This window comes from Colossoma macropomum, unplaced genomic scaffold, assembly GCF_904425465.1.
Source record: "Colossoma macropomum unplaced genomic scaffold, Colossoma_macropomum, whole genome shotgun sequence".
In the NCBI taxonomy this organism is placed as follows: domain Eukaryota; kingdom Metazoa; phylum Chordata; class Actinopteri; order Characiformes; family Serrasalmidae; genus Colossoma; species Colossoma macropomum.
This window is the reverse complement of record NW_023494793.1, coordinates 44,473,609-44,487,390: the sequence shown is the minus strand read 5'-3', so window position 1 is coordinate 44,487,390 and position 13,782 is coordinate 44,473,609. Positions and strand designations below refer to the sequence as shown.

Here is a 13,782-nt window from a genome sequence, read left to right as displayed (position 1 = left end):
TCCTCTCAGTTTACACGGCATATCTGCTCCACTAGCTCACGGGAATGTATGCACACTGCACTTTAACTGGAACTCTCTGTACTTGAAAATGAACCCTCTGTGGTCTGAGGACTTTATCTCAATTTGTTCATTTATTCATCGTCAACCTTTATTTAAAGTATAACGATTGAAATAAAAAGCTAAATCTTGTCCTGTCAATTTTTTTTTCTTAAATCTATGTGTGTCACAATTATTATAGGCACCCCTAGAAACTCTTAAGAGTGAAATCTGATGGAAGTGTATTTTCATTCATATTTCATGTTTTGAAGTTCACCTGAGCGATTAGGAACACTTAAATGGTCAGCCCTGACTTCCTGATGCACTGGGGAATATATATGAGATCAAACACAAGCCAAATTCCCTCAGTCATCCATCACTGTGAGAAAGACCAGAGAAAACAGCAGTGATGCACAACAAAAGATTGTTGAGCTGCACAAATCAGGAAATGGCTACAAGAAAAAAGCTAAACAGTTGAAAATGCCAATTTCCACTATCAGGGCAATAATTAATTAAGTTTTAGCTCTTATTCTCCAGGGTATATTTTGGTTTTTCCATCTGAATTTACATGAACCAAATCATAAGGCAAAATATTCAGTAACTGCATGAAATACATGTACATTTTAATTTAATTTAATTTTTTTTATTTTGTAAAAACTCCCCTCAAATTAACAGAACATGTGTTTTATGATCATACACATATTGCTATATGCTTACAATTTACTGCTGAAAGCCAAAAATCTTAGACGCTCTTTGTATTATTTTATAAAAATAATGTTTACAGAGCAGATCACTGAAGAGACGCCATCTGTTTATAGTTTATAGCCCAGATTTGTGGAAAAATGGGTCGACTTTCAGTAGAACAAAAAAAAATGTGAGTTCAGCTTCTTTTATTATAAGGGTTTAAAATTACATCACCATCTATTTGACTGGAGAGAAGACAGTTACAGCTCTCATACGACCCCCACCTTTAGAATGTAGCTTATGAAATATGAAAGTTATGAAGAATATGACGAAGTGTGTTTTGGAACCATCGGTGGTCCCAAGGAGTTGAAAAGATTAAAGCAGCAGGAGATGTTAAGAATCTGCCAGGAAGAGAGGAAGTGAGGAGGAACTCAGTGCTCAGTGAGGAGGAATTTTTTTTACTGGAACTTTCAATGGGACCATGTTCTCTGGTCAGATGAGACCAAAATAGAGGTTTTTGGCAACAAACACCAGAGGTGAGTTTGGCGTGGACACAAAAATGTAGAAAAGTACCCACTGTGAAGTATGGTGGTGGATCTGTGATGTCAGACTGTTTTTGTTCCAAAGGCCCTGAACAGTTTATTCAGATACATGGTATCAGAGACTCAAGTACCAACTTATATAAATTAAAACCTGACTGCCTCAGCCAGGAAGCATAAACTGGGCCATGGTATGGATCTTCCAGTAGGACAATGATCCAAAGCACACTACAAAATCAACACAAAAATGGTTCACTGACCACAGAAATGGAAGCTTTAGCGAAAGTTCTGCCAGGAAGACTCTAATGCTACGTCATTCATTCATTGGTCCTGACCAATCACAGGCTACACCTGTCTTTAAAATGACTCGACTCTCGTACCTATTCTGCTGCTTTCAGGTGCCCACGTGGACCGAGGTCAGGGCCGAGGTCAGGGCCAAAGCCTCTTTAATTTCTGCTTAATTGTTATCTTTCAACTTGAAAAATTCCATTGAGGATATAAAAATCGTCCTCCTTAACTCTTGCCTCCTGAGTCTTTCTGGCAGAACTGAGGTTTTGTCATGGCCACCCCAGTCCCCTGACCTAAACCCCATAGAGAACCTGTGAGATGAGCTGAAGAGGAGAGTCCACCATGTGGACCTCAGAATTCTCCATAGAGAATCTCTCTAGAACCTTTAGATTCCGAGGCTATGTTTTATGTTTTATATTTTCATTTCAATGTGTTAAATTCAGAAAATACAAAACATGGAGTTTGACTGGGGGTGTTCAAACGTTTGCATGCAACTGAAGTTTAAAGACTTGATGTGGCTTTCATCTTTGAGAGAATGTTTTGTGAAGATTTTGATTTTGGCACAAATGACAAAAAAGGAATACTAAAAATTGACTTAAGACTTTAAGACATAAACTAAGATTTTAATGACTGAAGTGATGAGAATTTTACATAGTACCACAAACATCTGATGATATTGTTCCCAAATTGTTGACACTCATTATAAAGAATAGGCCACCCCCAAACCTCTTTACACAATACACACAGTACAAAGACAAATCGTTTATTTGCTGAATGTATTACTCGGTGCCCACGCAAATCAAATCGAGAGCTTTTTCTCGAATGATACAATACAGTTTGCTGTGGTGTTCCAGGTGGCTATTAGGAGCCTTTGATGCTAAGAATGAACTGTGGTTCTCAGGGAGCACATGTACTGCACATACTGGGGCTGCACGATGAATCATATTTTTATCGTTACCATGATATGAACGACTCTTCTGTGAAAATGTTTCAAATATGATCATTCTCACTCTGAGCGCTGTGTATGAAATGAGTAATATTAGCTGGTGTTTGAACAAACTTGCCTCACCATAATGAGCTAAAAGCTGGTCAGGGAATGCTGACTATTTGTCAGCCTTACCACCCACACAAAACTGTGCTAGCAGTATCATTATTTATTTTCCACAATAACCCACCAGTCAGAGGCACGGTATTTTACTCATAATGTATCACTTCTCATCTCATCATTGAGTTATCCAACACCTTTATTGAACATATCATCGTATCATGCAATCCATATACATGCACATTCATTATATTGTACGTTGCTTTAAATAAAAGTGTCTGTTCAATACATTTATGCAAAACCCTTCGAGAGTCATGAGTTAATGAGAAATGAATGACTTTCCACATTTGAGATCTCGTCGGTGGACTTCTTGCCACATGATGTAAATTTGATGAGGCAGGAATCTGTGGACTAGGATAATTTCACGGTAATAGCAAGGGTCATAAGGGTCCAGCTGTTTGGATGGAACATTTAGGCCAAGAGGCCAAAAGCCCATGTGGGACGAGGGTTTCAGCCCAGCTTTCTCCAGACACATTCCCATGTAAACATCATCTATGGGCAGAATAGTGATGGAGTGAGACATATTGTAGATGGTCTTGGCAGTAAATCGTGAAAACAGGAAGCCTCCTCCGCTGCAATAGGGAGGAAATATTTCAGATTTATACACTTGGACCGGGACATAATACTTGCTGGCTGCTTCCCGGATTGGTCCATTATACTGAATCAAACAGCCAACAAACAAGTGTTTGTTGGCACCATCACCCTCCAACCCTTGGAGATACACCAACATATTATCTGTGTTGGCGAAAATGTCATCATCCCCGTTGAGCAGGAAGTGGGCGTTGGGGCAAAATTTCTCCATCCATTCCAAGAAAAGGATCTGCTTGAGTGTGAGGTTGAGGAAGGAATCCTGAAAGTCCCACTGCAGAATGTCCTTGTGTTCACGGTTCTCTGCTTCCAGGAGTTTGTTCAGCCTCTGCTTCTCAAAGCTCTGTCCAGCAGTCCCGGATATAAACACGGTACGAATCCAAACGCCGTTCTGCAGCCTCTCGGCAGCCCATGTTTTCCGCAACACCTCCCGTCTCTCGTAATTGGGTGGAGAACTCTTGATGACCAACAAAAGAAACACGTCTGAAGATCGCTCAGGGCCACCACACTTGCCAGGAACGTTGAGCAACATCGGGAAATGCCGACAATGGCGGTAGTACAGGAAGTCCTGAATGCGTTGAGGCAAGGAGGAAAATCCACTGATGTTGGAAGCAGATGAGTTCTGTTCACATTTGGGAGGTAAACTTGGAAAAGCTTGAGGCTTCCAATTGTCAATTTCCAGATTCCGTTCATCCCCTGAAAGCATCGTCTCCTCTTGGTTCTTGTCCTGGACTTTTGTTCTCCGCAGTATAAGCAAACACAAAGTGCCAGTGATGAATACAGCTGCCATCTCCAGCTTCCACCTCCTCACCCGGATCCCTGGATAGAAGAGGAGACAGTTAGCAAGTAAGATTTTCAGACAAAAGTAAAAGGAAACACATTCTGCAATTATATATAAACAATATAGTCCCAAAAACAAGCCAGCCATTAAATTCAGGTAGTGGAGAATGTGGGTTAAAATATAGAGTGCTGCGTGTGGTTTGTATAGTGTAGTGGGTACCACCTCTCCCTTCTATGCTGTAGATTGGGTTCAATCCCCACCTGGGTGAACACCCTACACTATACCAATAAGAGTCCTTGAGCTAGACTCCTAACGCTACCTTTGCCTACCTGTGTAAAATGATCAAATTGTAGGTCGCTCTGGATAAGAGTGTCTGCCAAATGCCGTAAATGTAAAAAGTATTTGCCCCTCACTCAAATTCATCTATTTTTGCTCATTTGTCACACCTAGATGTTTCAGATCATCGAACAAATTTAAAAAAAAGATAAAGACAACATGACAAAACACAAAATGTAGCTTTTAAAAGATCACTCAATTTGTTGAAAATAGATTTATTTAAATCTATGTCACCCACGTGAAAAAGGAATTGCTAAAACCTAATAACTGGTTGTGTCACCCTGGGCAGTAACAACTGCATTCAAACCTTTTGTGATAACTCGCAATGAGTCTTTTCCATTGCTGTGGATGAATTCTGGCCTGCTCTTCTTTGCAGAATTGCTTTCAGCTTCGTGGAGAGTTTTTAGGATGAACTGCCCAGTCTTACCACAGCATCTCCATGGGATTCAGTGAGTTTTTGTGTTCTTCTTGGTCAGCAGTGGTTTGCATCTTGCCACTCTCCCATTGATGCCATTGTTGCCCATTGTCTTTCTTATTGTGGAATTGTGTACATTGACTTTAACTGAGGCAAGGTTCTTTTGTGATCTCCTGGAGTTGTTCCTTTGCTCTTGGATCTTTGAGGATAAAGGCTGTCATTGTAGTTCACTGTCCCAAAGCTTTAGCAAACCCTTTCCAGGCCGGTACATTTCAGTGACTTTGTTTTGCATCCATATTTGAATCATGTGCTGCTTTTGAAGACCTTCTAACTGCTTCACACTGCCAGACAGGTTCTATTTAAGTGATGTTTAGATTCAACAGGTTTGGCAGCAGTGATGAAGGCGAAATTACTTTTTCACATTGTGAAAAAGAACTGAACAGCATTTATTTCTTCAATAATTGAAATCATCATTTAAAAATAACATTCTGCATTTACTTGGGATACTTGTTATATCCCCCCATATACATTCAAAATAGGAAATATTTTGGAAAATGTTTTTCACAGATTCATCAAAAGTGCACTGTAGATGTCATATAAATAAAATGTTAAAATTTAAAGGTCTCATTGTGTTTTAGATCTTCTACTTTGTAGTCAAATACCTCTATTTACAAATCCTAATTGTTTTGGTGAATATATTTTGCCCCTCAGGCACATTTAGCCCCACCTTTGGGTTAAGTTCTGTCATGCCCAGGCATAGGATTTTACTTGTTAGCAGACTTTTTTAATGATGCATTGACCTACAAGCATGAAGCTCACAGAGACCCTAATGTTGTAATCAACTTGGCCACAATACAAGAGACCTGGACTGTTCACAGGTCTTGGCACCTCCATCTCTGGTTCCATGAGATCACTGTGGTTGGGCTGTTTCTTGTTGAACTGGCTTAAGGTCTCACTGATTCCATCTGGTGATGGTACTGTTTTCAGTTTGGACAACACATGTTTTTGGTTCAGAGGACATACTTAGGACTGTTGCAGGCATTTTTCACCCTTCATCTTCATCTAGTTTTAGACCCTTAGTCCTGGCTGTAGCTCTGGAAGAGAATGTGCAGAGTATTGCCTGCTGTAAAAGAACTGGTAAGCCTCTGTGGTTTTCTGGTCTCTTTGTCTAACTTTACCACAACTGATGATGAAGCCATCAGCTTTCTGTCCAACACTGGAAACGGCATGCGAATGTGGTGACTCATCATCAGCTGAGCCTTGCTTGTACCTGTAGCATTGACTGAGGTAGTTGGTAACACATCACAGCTAGTTGTGCACTCTGCTGCACCAGTTGACTGTGGTTAATGGGGTTAGACGTTGTGTGTGAACCCATATTCATCGTCAGAGACAACTGTGTTCCAATTTTACTCACAAGCCAAAGAGAAATGTGCCATCTTGCAAACATGCGTTTGAGTTGCTGGCCTGTTGTGGGGTGTTGTGATCAGTGACTTCCTTCTCTAAGTTGGCTTGTTCTCTGCAAAGAATTCACAAGACCTTTCTTTCCTTGAAAAGTCATGGCTGACCACCATACAGACATTCTGGCTCTTGATCTGCATTTGCTCAGCCCCTGTTGACCATTATGAATTCACTGTAGCACCTCTTTCTGTTGGGATGCTGGAATCAATAACGTGCCTTGATGAACACAATACTCTAACATTCTGAGAGATGGGCCTTGCTGAATAGTAGTGTTGGAGTGAATAATGTAGTCTGGCTATCTTTTCAGGCTGAGCACTCCTGATGTGTGCAAGTACGGACTGATATACAGTGTCATTCCCAGTTGCACTCCTAAACTGCTGAGACTCCATACTACATGCCGACCGATTGTGGTGGCTAACATTGCTTAGACTCCGCTCTACATGCCGACAGAGTGTGGCAGCTAACACCGCTGGGACACCGCTCTAACACTGGTCATGGGTGGCAGCTAACACCACTGGGACTCTGCTCTAAATGCCGAGAGAAGATGCCTCGTCCTGCATTTGGGCCGCCGCATGCCCAGGAGCAGCTGTCTGGAGCTGGCATCCAAGAAGTGTTGCCCAGTCTCTCCACAGCGTTCCACTGTCTCGGCCCCAAGGCCCAGAGGAGACACCAGCCCGCCCAGCATCTCACACTTAAAGCCTCAGTCACAAAAGCCATCAGTGATGATCCGGGACTCCATTGTTCGGCAAAAACAGCTCTGACCTTCTGCTTCCCTTGTTGTCATCCATTTGTCCCAGAAATTACGAAGAGAATCAGAAGTGCTGAAGAGAAATTTTATCAGTCTCTTTTATCTTCTGGCAGACTGTGGTAAAAACATTTTTATCTCTGGTCCTTTACCCACTCTCAGGTGTGGGAACGAATCATTCAGCAGACTGCTTGGTCTGCATTCATGGCTACAGTCACAGTGCAGGTGCTTCTCTGTCTGCTTTATTGATAATTTAATTCTTTTTTGGGGGAGCCAGGAACGTTTTAAGGAGGAAGGTCTGCACCCAACCCCCCTTGGGTCAAATGTGCTTTTATCAAACATTTTCTAAGAGGCTCTAACAACCTCCACAGCACGACTCAAATGCATCTCTTCAACAACTGCAGTAGCCTTCCCTGCTGAGACTTCATCCTCTCTAACCAAGTCAGCTGAAAATCATGCAGACCGATGAAGTTAGACACAAATGTCAATATGGCACTTTAATATGCAAGATCACTCACAAACAAGAGTTTTGTAATTAATGATTTTATTTCTGGAAAGAAAACATATTTTACATTTCTAGTTGAAACCCGGCTTAAGAACCATAACTCTTATTGAGATTTGACCCCCCAACTATAAACTCTTTTAGTCAATAAGACTAAAGAGGGGGTGTTGTAACTGTTATAACTGCTATCTTCTCCAATCAGTTCAGTTGTACTGAGTGATTTAGGGAAATTTTCATCTTTTGAATATCTAGACATTGTGCTTAAGCCTGAATCAGATGTGATTATTTTAACGCTTTACAGACCAGCTAAGCTATCCTTGACCTATACGCTTGACCTAGTAATATCACATAGGATAAGCCTCAACAATGAAGTGTCTGATGTTACTGAGCTGAACAGAAATTTTCTTGCAAATTCTGTTGATCTTTGTCATGCACAATCTTAAATTAAATGAAATGGTTGATGCCTTAAATACCAACTTAAGCAAAGAACTGGATAGCATTGTGCTGGTCAAGGTCAAAAAGAGGCCATGTGACAAAATGACAAAATCTGTGAACTTAAAAGATTGTGTAGAACAGCTGAATGGGCTTGGAGAAAAACTAAACTAGAGATCCACCGTAGCATTTTGAAAGAGCATATCTCCACCTATAACAATGGTATCCAGATGGAAAGAAGAGCCTATTTTTGAAATATTATTGCAGAGATTTGTGGCAATTTCAGGGTACTTTTTTCAATTATTGTCCGATTATTAAGTCCAGCTCCAGCCTCTGAAATTTTTAGCCTAGCTTCTGCCTGAATTTACTAAACTCTTTCATAGCAAAGTAACAGCTACTAAAGCTGGTATAGTCAGAAATGGCAGTAATTAACAACATTTTAAATAAAGAACTTCTCTAGAATACCAGTTTTTAAATAAACTGGTATTATAGAGAGGTTCCAGTTAGTCAAATACCATTAGTCGGCTCAAAAGCCAAAAGAGGTGCACTCTTTAAAAAGTTAGGAGGCCTGAGTCATCAGAGTAAAGGACAAGTAACAGGTTTTGGTGTAATTTTAGACTCTGATTTAAATTTTGAATCACATATTACCAAAGAGACCAAAACAGCCTTCTTCCACCCAAGAAATATTGCCAAAACCAACATCCAACATCCGTTTTGAATTCAACAGGATGCCGAGAAGCTGATTCATGCTTTTAGTTCAAGTAGATGGGACTACTGTAATGTATGACTGTGTTCAAAATTATGTTTTAACTCTTGCAAAATGTTTTCTGTCAATAGATGTTTTTTTCCAGATGCTTTTAAACTACTAAAACAGGGTAGCATGGATCCTTCCATACTAAATAATTTTAGACTCATTTCAAACCCTCTTTTTTTAAGCAAAGTCTTAGAGAAAGTTGTTTCCAAACTTTTAAATGCACATTTAATATCAAACAAATTATATGAGAAGTTTCAGTCAGGTTTCCGTTCTTACCACAGTACAGAGACAGCATTGGTTCATTCTGTAAATGATTTCAGGCTTAGTGTTGATGCACAACATCCTTCTATCTTGGTCTTACTGGTGCTTTTGATACCGTTGATCACAAGATTCTAATCCAATGTCTTGAATACTGTTTAGGCCTCTTGTAGGCACAGTTTTAGAATGGTTTAAATAATATTTAATGAATAGACAGTTCTAGTTTCACTGGGAAATTATCAAAAAAAAGTGGAGTCCCTCAAGGTTCACTTTTAGGGCTTTTGCTTTTGTCTTTGTGCCACTTCTAAGTGATGTTATTGAGGTACATTATATCAATTTTCATAGCTATGCTGATAACATGCGACTCTACATTTCTATTCCTTCTTAAAATCAAGACTCTGTTGACAGGCTGACTGTTTGTGTGCTAGATATTTCTCAGTTGATGTCAAAAAAATCTCCACACCTAGATCACCAAAAACTGAAATACTGATCCTTGGAACTAAAACTCAGAGAAAGCTGTTTTATGAGAAGCTTGGCTCTTCGCTTCAGATACCAAACCTGAAATATGAAACCTGGGTGTGATCTTTTATTTTGAGTTCTGTTTTAACCTGAATGTAAATTCAGCCACTAAAGAAACTTGTTATCATTTGAGAAATATCACTAAAGTTTGGCCTTTTCTATCTCAGAGCGATGCAGAATCACTTGTTCATGCATTTTTGTGGCAGAGTTGCATAAAGTAATAAAGTAATAAGCAACAAGAGGCCATGCGTTACTGCAATGTTATCATAGCGAAGGGTGTTCTTAGTACAGAGCCTTTTGGGATTCAGCCTTGGTCTGATGCAACTTCTGACTGAAACACAGACATTTGATGCATGTAGTCCATTCAAGTGACAATTCTGAGTTTTTTATTTTGCAGTTTTACAGTGAATCATATTGTAAGCACTTTAATTTAAGCTTGTAATATTAATAATGAGCTGTTTAGGCTGTTAGCTAGATGGCCAGCCTAGTTCTAGTAACAATATGTTGGCCAGCCATGAAAATTGTTTAAAAACATTTATCTGGGCAGAAGGTGTGTTTTTGCCAGTAAATACAATATAGATATAAAAAATACAATCAAACAAACATAAAAAGAGATTTAGTAGAAAAGAGTTTTTATCCAGATTAGAATTTGGTACAAATTGTTACACATTTGGTCACAAGATTTTTAAATTAAAAATAATGACAAAGTTTTGAAAAATAGTTATCATTTGTTGAGAAAGAGTTTATTTCAACAGAATAAGTAATTATTTGAGAAATAAGACATTATTTTAACATAATACATCAGAGATCAGTTGTTTTGACTCTGTTTAGTACATGTTCATTTTTGGCTGGTTGTTTGAGCAGAACTTGAGTTTAAGTATAACCTCTTAACTACATGCAGTGGTGACACTGCTGATCTTTTCATAGCGTTAAACAGCACAGAGTCAGCATTTACTTATAAACTTCTCCTTCAAGTATTCTGCAAGAGAAGGTCATGTATGCAAATGAGGCAAAAGCATGAAAACCAGCCGCGTCCCTTTGATCTTATTATAGCCACTGAGTAGCTGCCGTGCATATCTGCTCATAGAAGTTATTGACTGTCATGCACCAAAGGACTGTACCTCTTATAAGCTGATATAATGTTCATTCTAGAGCTCTGTTGACCTCAGTTGTTAAACTGTCCGTCATTTTTGTGTAAATTATGCAATAAATTGATCAAATGACCACCCACCTCTGCTCCTTGTACATGAATGGGATAAATCTGGTGAAACTTACAAAAACTGCAAAACCAATATATAACACGCATATAAATTGTTTACAGCACGTTTTTCATGAAAGCAGAATTGCAGATCTACTTACTGTAGATCCACCTCAGTATCTTCATGACCAATTGATGCCACCTGAGAGCAATCCAGATAGAAGAACATTAAACTTTGCTTGTAAATTGTAACGTTTGAGGCATGGAGGCGGGATGCAATTGCGAGTTATGTTTATTGAAACAAAACAAAACAAAACCGAACCGAACCACAAGCACCACAAGCAAACAAGAGACAAGGTTACATCCACAATGCAAGACAGAGACTGAACAAACACAGGGGTATAAATACACTGAGGGAAAATAAGAAACACCTGGGACTAATGAGGGGCGGAGCACAGACAGGTGGAGCAGATAACAAGGGGGCAGGACCAGGGAGGAGACACAGAACAACAAAAGCACATGGTATAAGAAAACAAAGGCACATGGCTACAACAGAGGGGAAGAAACAGACACTCAGAGGGACAAAGGAAGAATCTGTGACATAAATGAATTTTAAGATAAGTTTGTATATCTATTTTGCACAGTCTTATGCAAAATATTGGTGCAATTACACATTTTGTTGATCGTGAAAAATACATCAAACATAAATCATGTCATCTATTTCCAAAATACCTCCATAACTCAGTGTGTGAGATGTGAACAGAGTGATTCAGAGTGGTTTGGTGTCTTTACAGTGGTGGTGATAGGAACCAGGGGTCGCCATGACTACAACACAAATATAGACATTTTATTTACTATCCAGAACCACCAGTGAACCTACATGTGTCTTCTGAGTTGATATGGAATGTTGATGATGGAAAATAGTGGAAAATCTGAAATAATAAGTTTTCTTTGGGGACTATTTTGCCTCACAACACCTTGTATGTATCCCTCCACCATGAATTTATTTTTAAAATGTTGTCTGTACATTTACCATTTTATTATGCAATAATTCTGAAAAAAAATCTGTTTGATGTTTGAAAAAAAAACCTATATCTGTACTTGTGAATGTTAATGATCATAAAACATTGATAACTCGAAAAGAAAAAAATATTTCTTTCTTCTTTTGACTGATGTGTATGAGACATGTTTCATGATAGTTTTGAGAATATTTTGCCCTACAATAAATATTTAAAACCCATGCATGGTGGAGATATATATGCAGAGCGCTGTGAGGCAAAACAGTCCCCCCCAAAACTTTTTTTCAGATTTTCCATCATCAAGATTCCATATAAACTCAGAAGACTCGTGTAGGTTCACTGGTGGTTCTGGATAGTAAATAAAATGTCTATATTTGTGTTGCAGTCATGGCGACCCCTGGTTCCTATCACCACCACTGTAAAGAAATTTTGGGAAATGTTTGAAACTCTCCTTTGAAACATGTCTTACCTTTCCCCCCAAACCTGCTAAATTCCACAGGAGGATCTTCAGCAGAACGTCCTGCCATCACTCATTAATATGTGTGTCATCTTTTAACACTGCGCTCACTTAAATGCACACACACTGAGCCCTCCCCTGAGAGAGGAAGACAGAGAGAGTGTCATGTGGTGACTCACTCCGAATAAGGACCAAACGCAGGCTTTCTTGTATGAGAGGCTGGTATAAACTCAGTTAGCCACCACTTCATAAAACAAAAGGACTCAAGTGCGAGGCCACTCTAGAGTTTGATCAAAAAAAGGAAAATGAAAACAAAGCACAGGAACATCTCCAGAAAAGAGATGATTCATAATTACATCAAACAATTATAAACTAATAGTTTATAGAGAGAAAATGAAAGACATGTGAAGGAGAATTTGAACCTCTGACTCTGGAGGTGAAAGGCAGACACCTTACTACTGATGACCTTGTGTGGGTTTCTTTCTTAGACCTTTTACTCAGTTAAAATGCTGAAAAGACTAAACAAATGAAAGCCAAGGGATTCCCAGACTGGCTCAAAATTGAGGGCCGAGGCAGAGCTCGAACTTATTTATTTATTCATGAATTTTTTTGTTTATTTTGTGAAAGGGGATAGAGGTTTTGGCACAAAACATGCACACAAGAAAGGCTTGAAAAATGAAACTTGAAAAAGAGACCCAAGAGTAAACTCAAGAAGCCTTTACTGAAATTACTGGTCAGTCTACTGCTAGAACTTTCTGGTGAGGGCAGTAAGCAGGGCAGCCACCGCACTTAGAAGTTTCAGATAAAACAGCAGAAGAAGCCCAGAAATCATTCTTTAGCCATCAGTCTTTAACTATAAGTCAGAGGGACTTCTTCAATTTAGCGAAGTGATAAAAGTGATTTCCAGGAGTAACTGGAGAGCCCGCCTGATAAGGACTATGTGTTCGTCTACTGCCTGACTGTAAATAAGGATGTCTTCCAGGTAAATGAAAACATAGCAGTTCAGTTCCTCCAGCAAGTCCGTGTTTATGAAACAATGGAAGATGGCTGGTGCATTCGTGAGCCCAAAGGGCACCACTAGATATTCATACTGGACTGATGAGGTGATGAACGCTTTCTTCCATTCGTCCCCCTTTCGGATCTGGATGAGATTTGATTTTCATTTTCGCTCATATTCTGCATGTCTCTGTGGAACAGTAATGTCATGTGAGCATTGCATTTCATGTTTTCCCACTGTAGTCATTGCTTTTTATATTGCTTTCCACTGTGCAGTACTTTAAACGGTTGTGCCTTAAAATGCAATATATAAAAAACAGTGAAACACAGCGCACACATGGCATTACATTTCCAGTGAAATGCAGTGCACAGATTAAACAGAAACATGTGGAAAACAAGCCTAAATGAAAAGTAAAATCCATTACACCGATTTAACATTGTTTTATGTATGGCACAGTGGAAAGCACTATAGTTGTGCCTTTATTACGTATCAAGGTGGATTGTATTTAATTCTTACATCTTGTTTTTAAAATGCAAATCATCACCATTGTTTTTCAGTAAAGAGTTCAAGTGGTGTGAAAACAGAAATAGAAATAATGGGCTTGTTTTCCATTTTATTCCACTGTAGTGATTATTTTTCAATTTGGCCCAAATTTTGCGCTCCGTAACTTC

The 13,782-nt window shown here is 39.2% G+C and overlaps 1 protein-coding gene across 1 annotated transcript; it reads right to left on the bottom strand.

Moving 5' to 3' along the window:
• Window positions 1-2,911: 2,911 nt before the first annotated feature.
• On the bottom strand, window positions 2,912-12,178 carry LOC118814120 (N-acetyllactosaminide beta-1,3-N-acetylglucosaminyltransferase 3-like). The gene is made up of 3 exons (XM_036579781.1): window positions 12,127-12,178; window positions 10,800-10,840; window positions 2,912-4,059 (listed from the first exon to the last, which is right to left on the bottom strand). Exons 2-3 carry the CDS (start codon window positions 10,822-10,824, stop codon window positions 2,912-2,914), a joined length of 1,173 nt encoding a protein of 390 aa, XP_036435674.1. The 5' UTR covers window positions 10,825-10,840; window positions 12,127-12,178.
• Window positions 12,179-13,782: the final 1,604 nt, after the last annotated feature.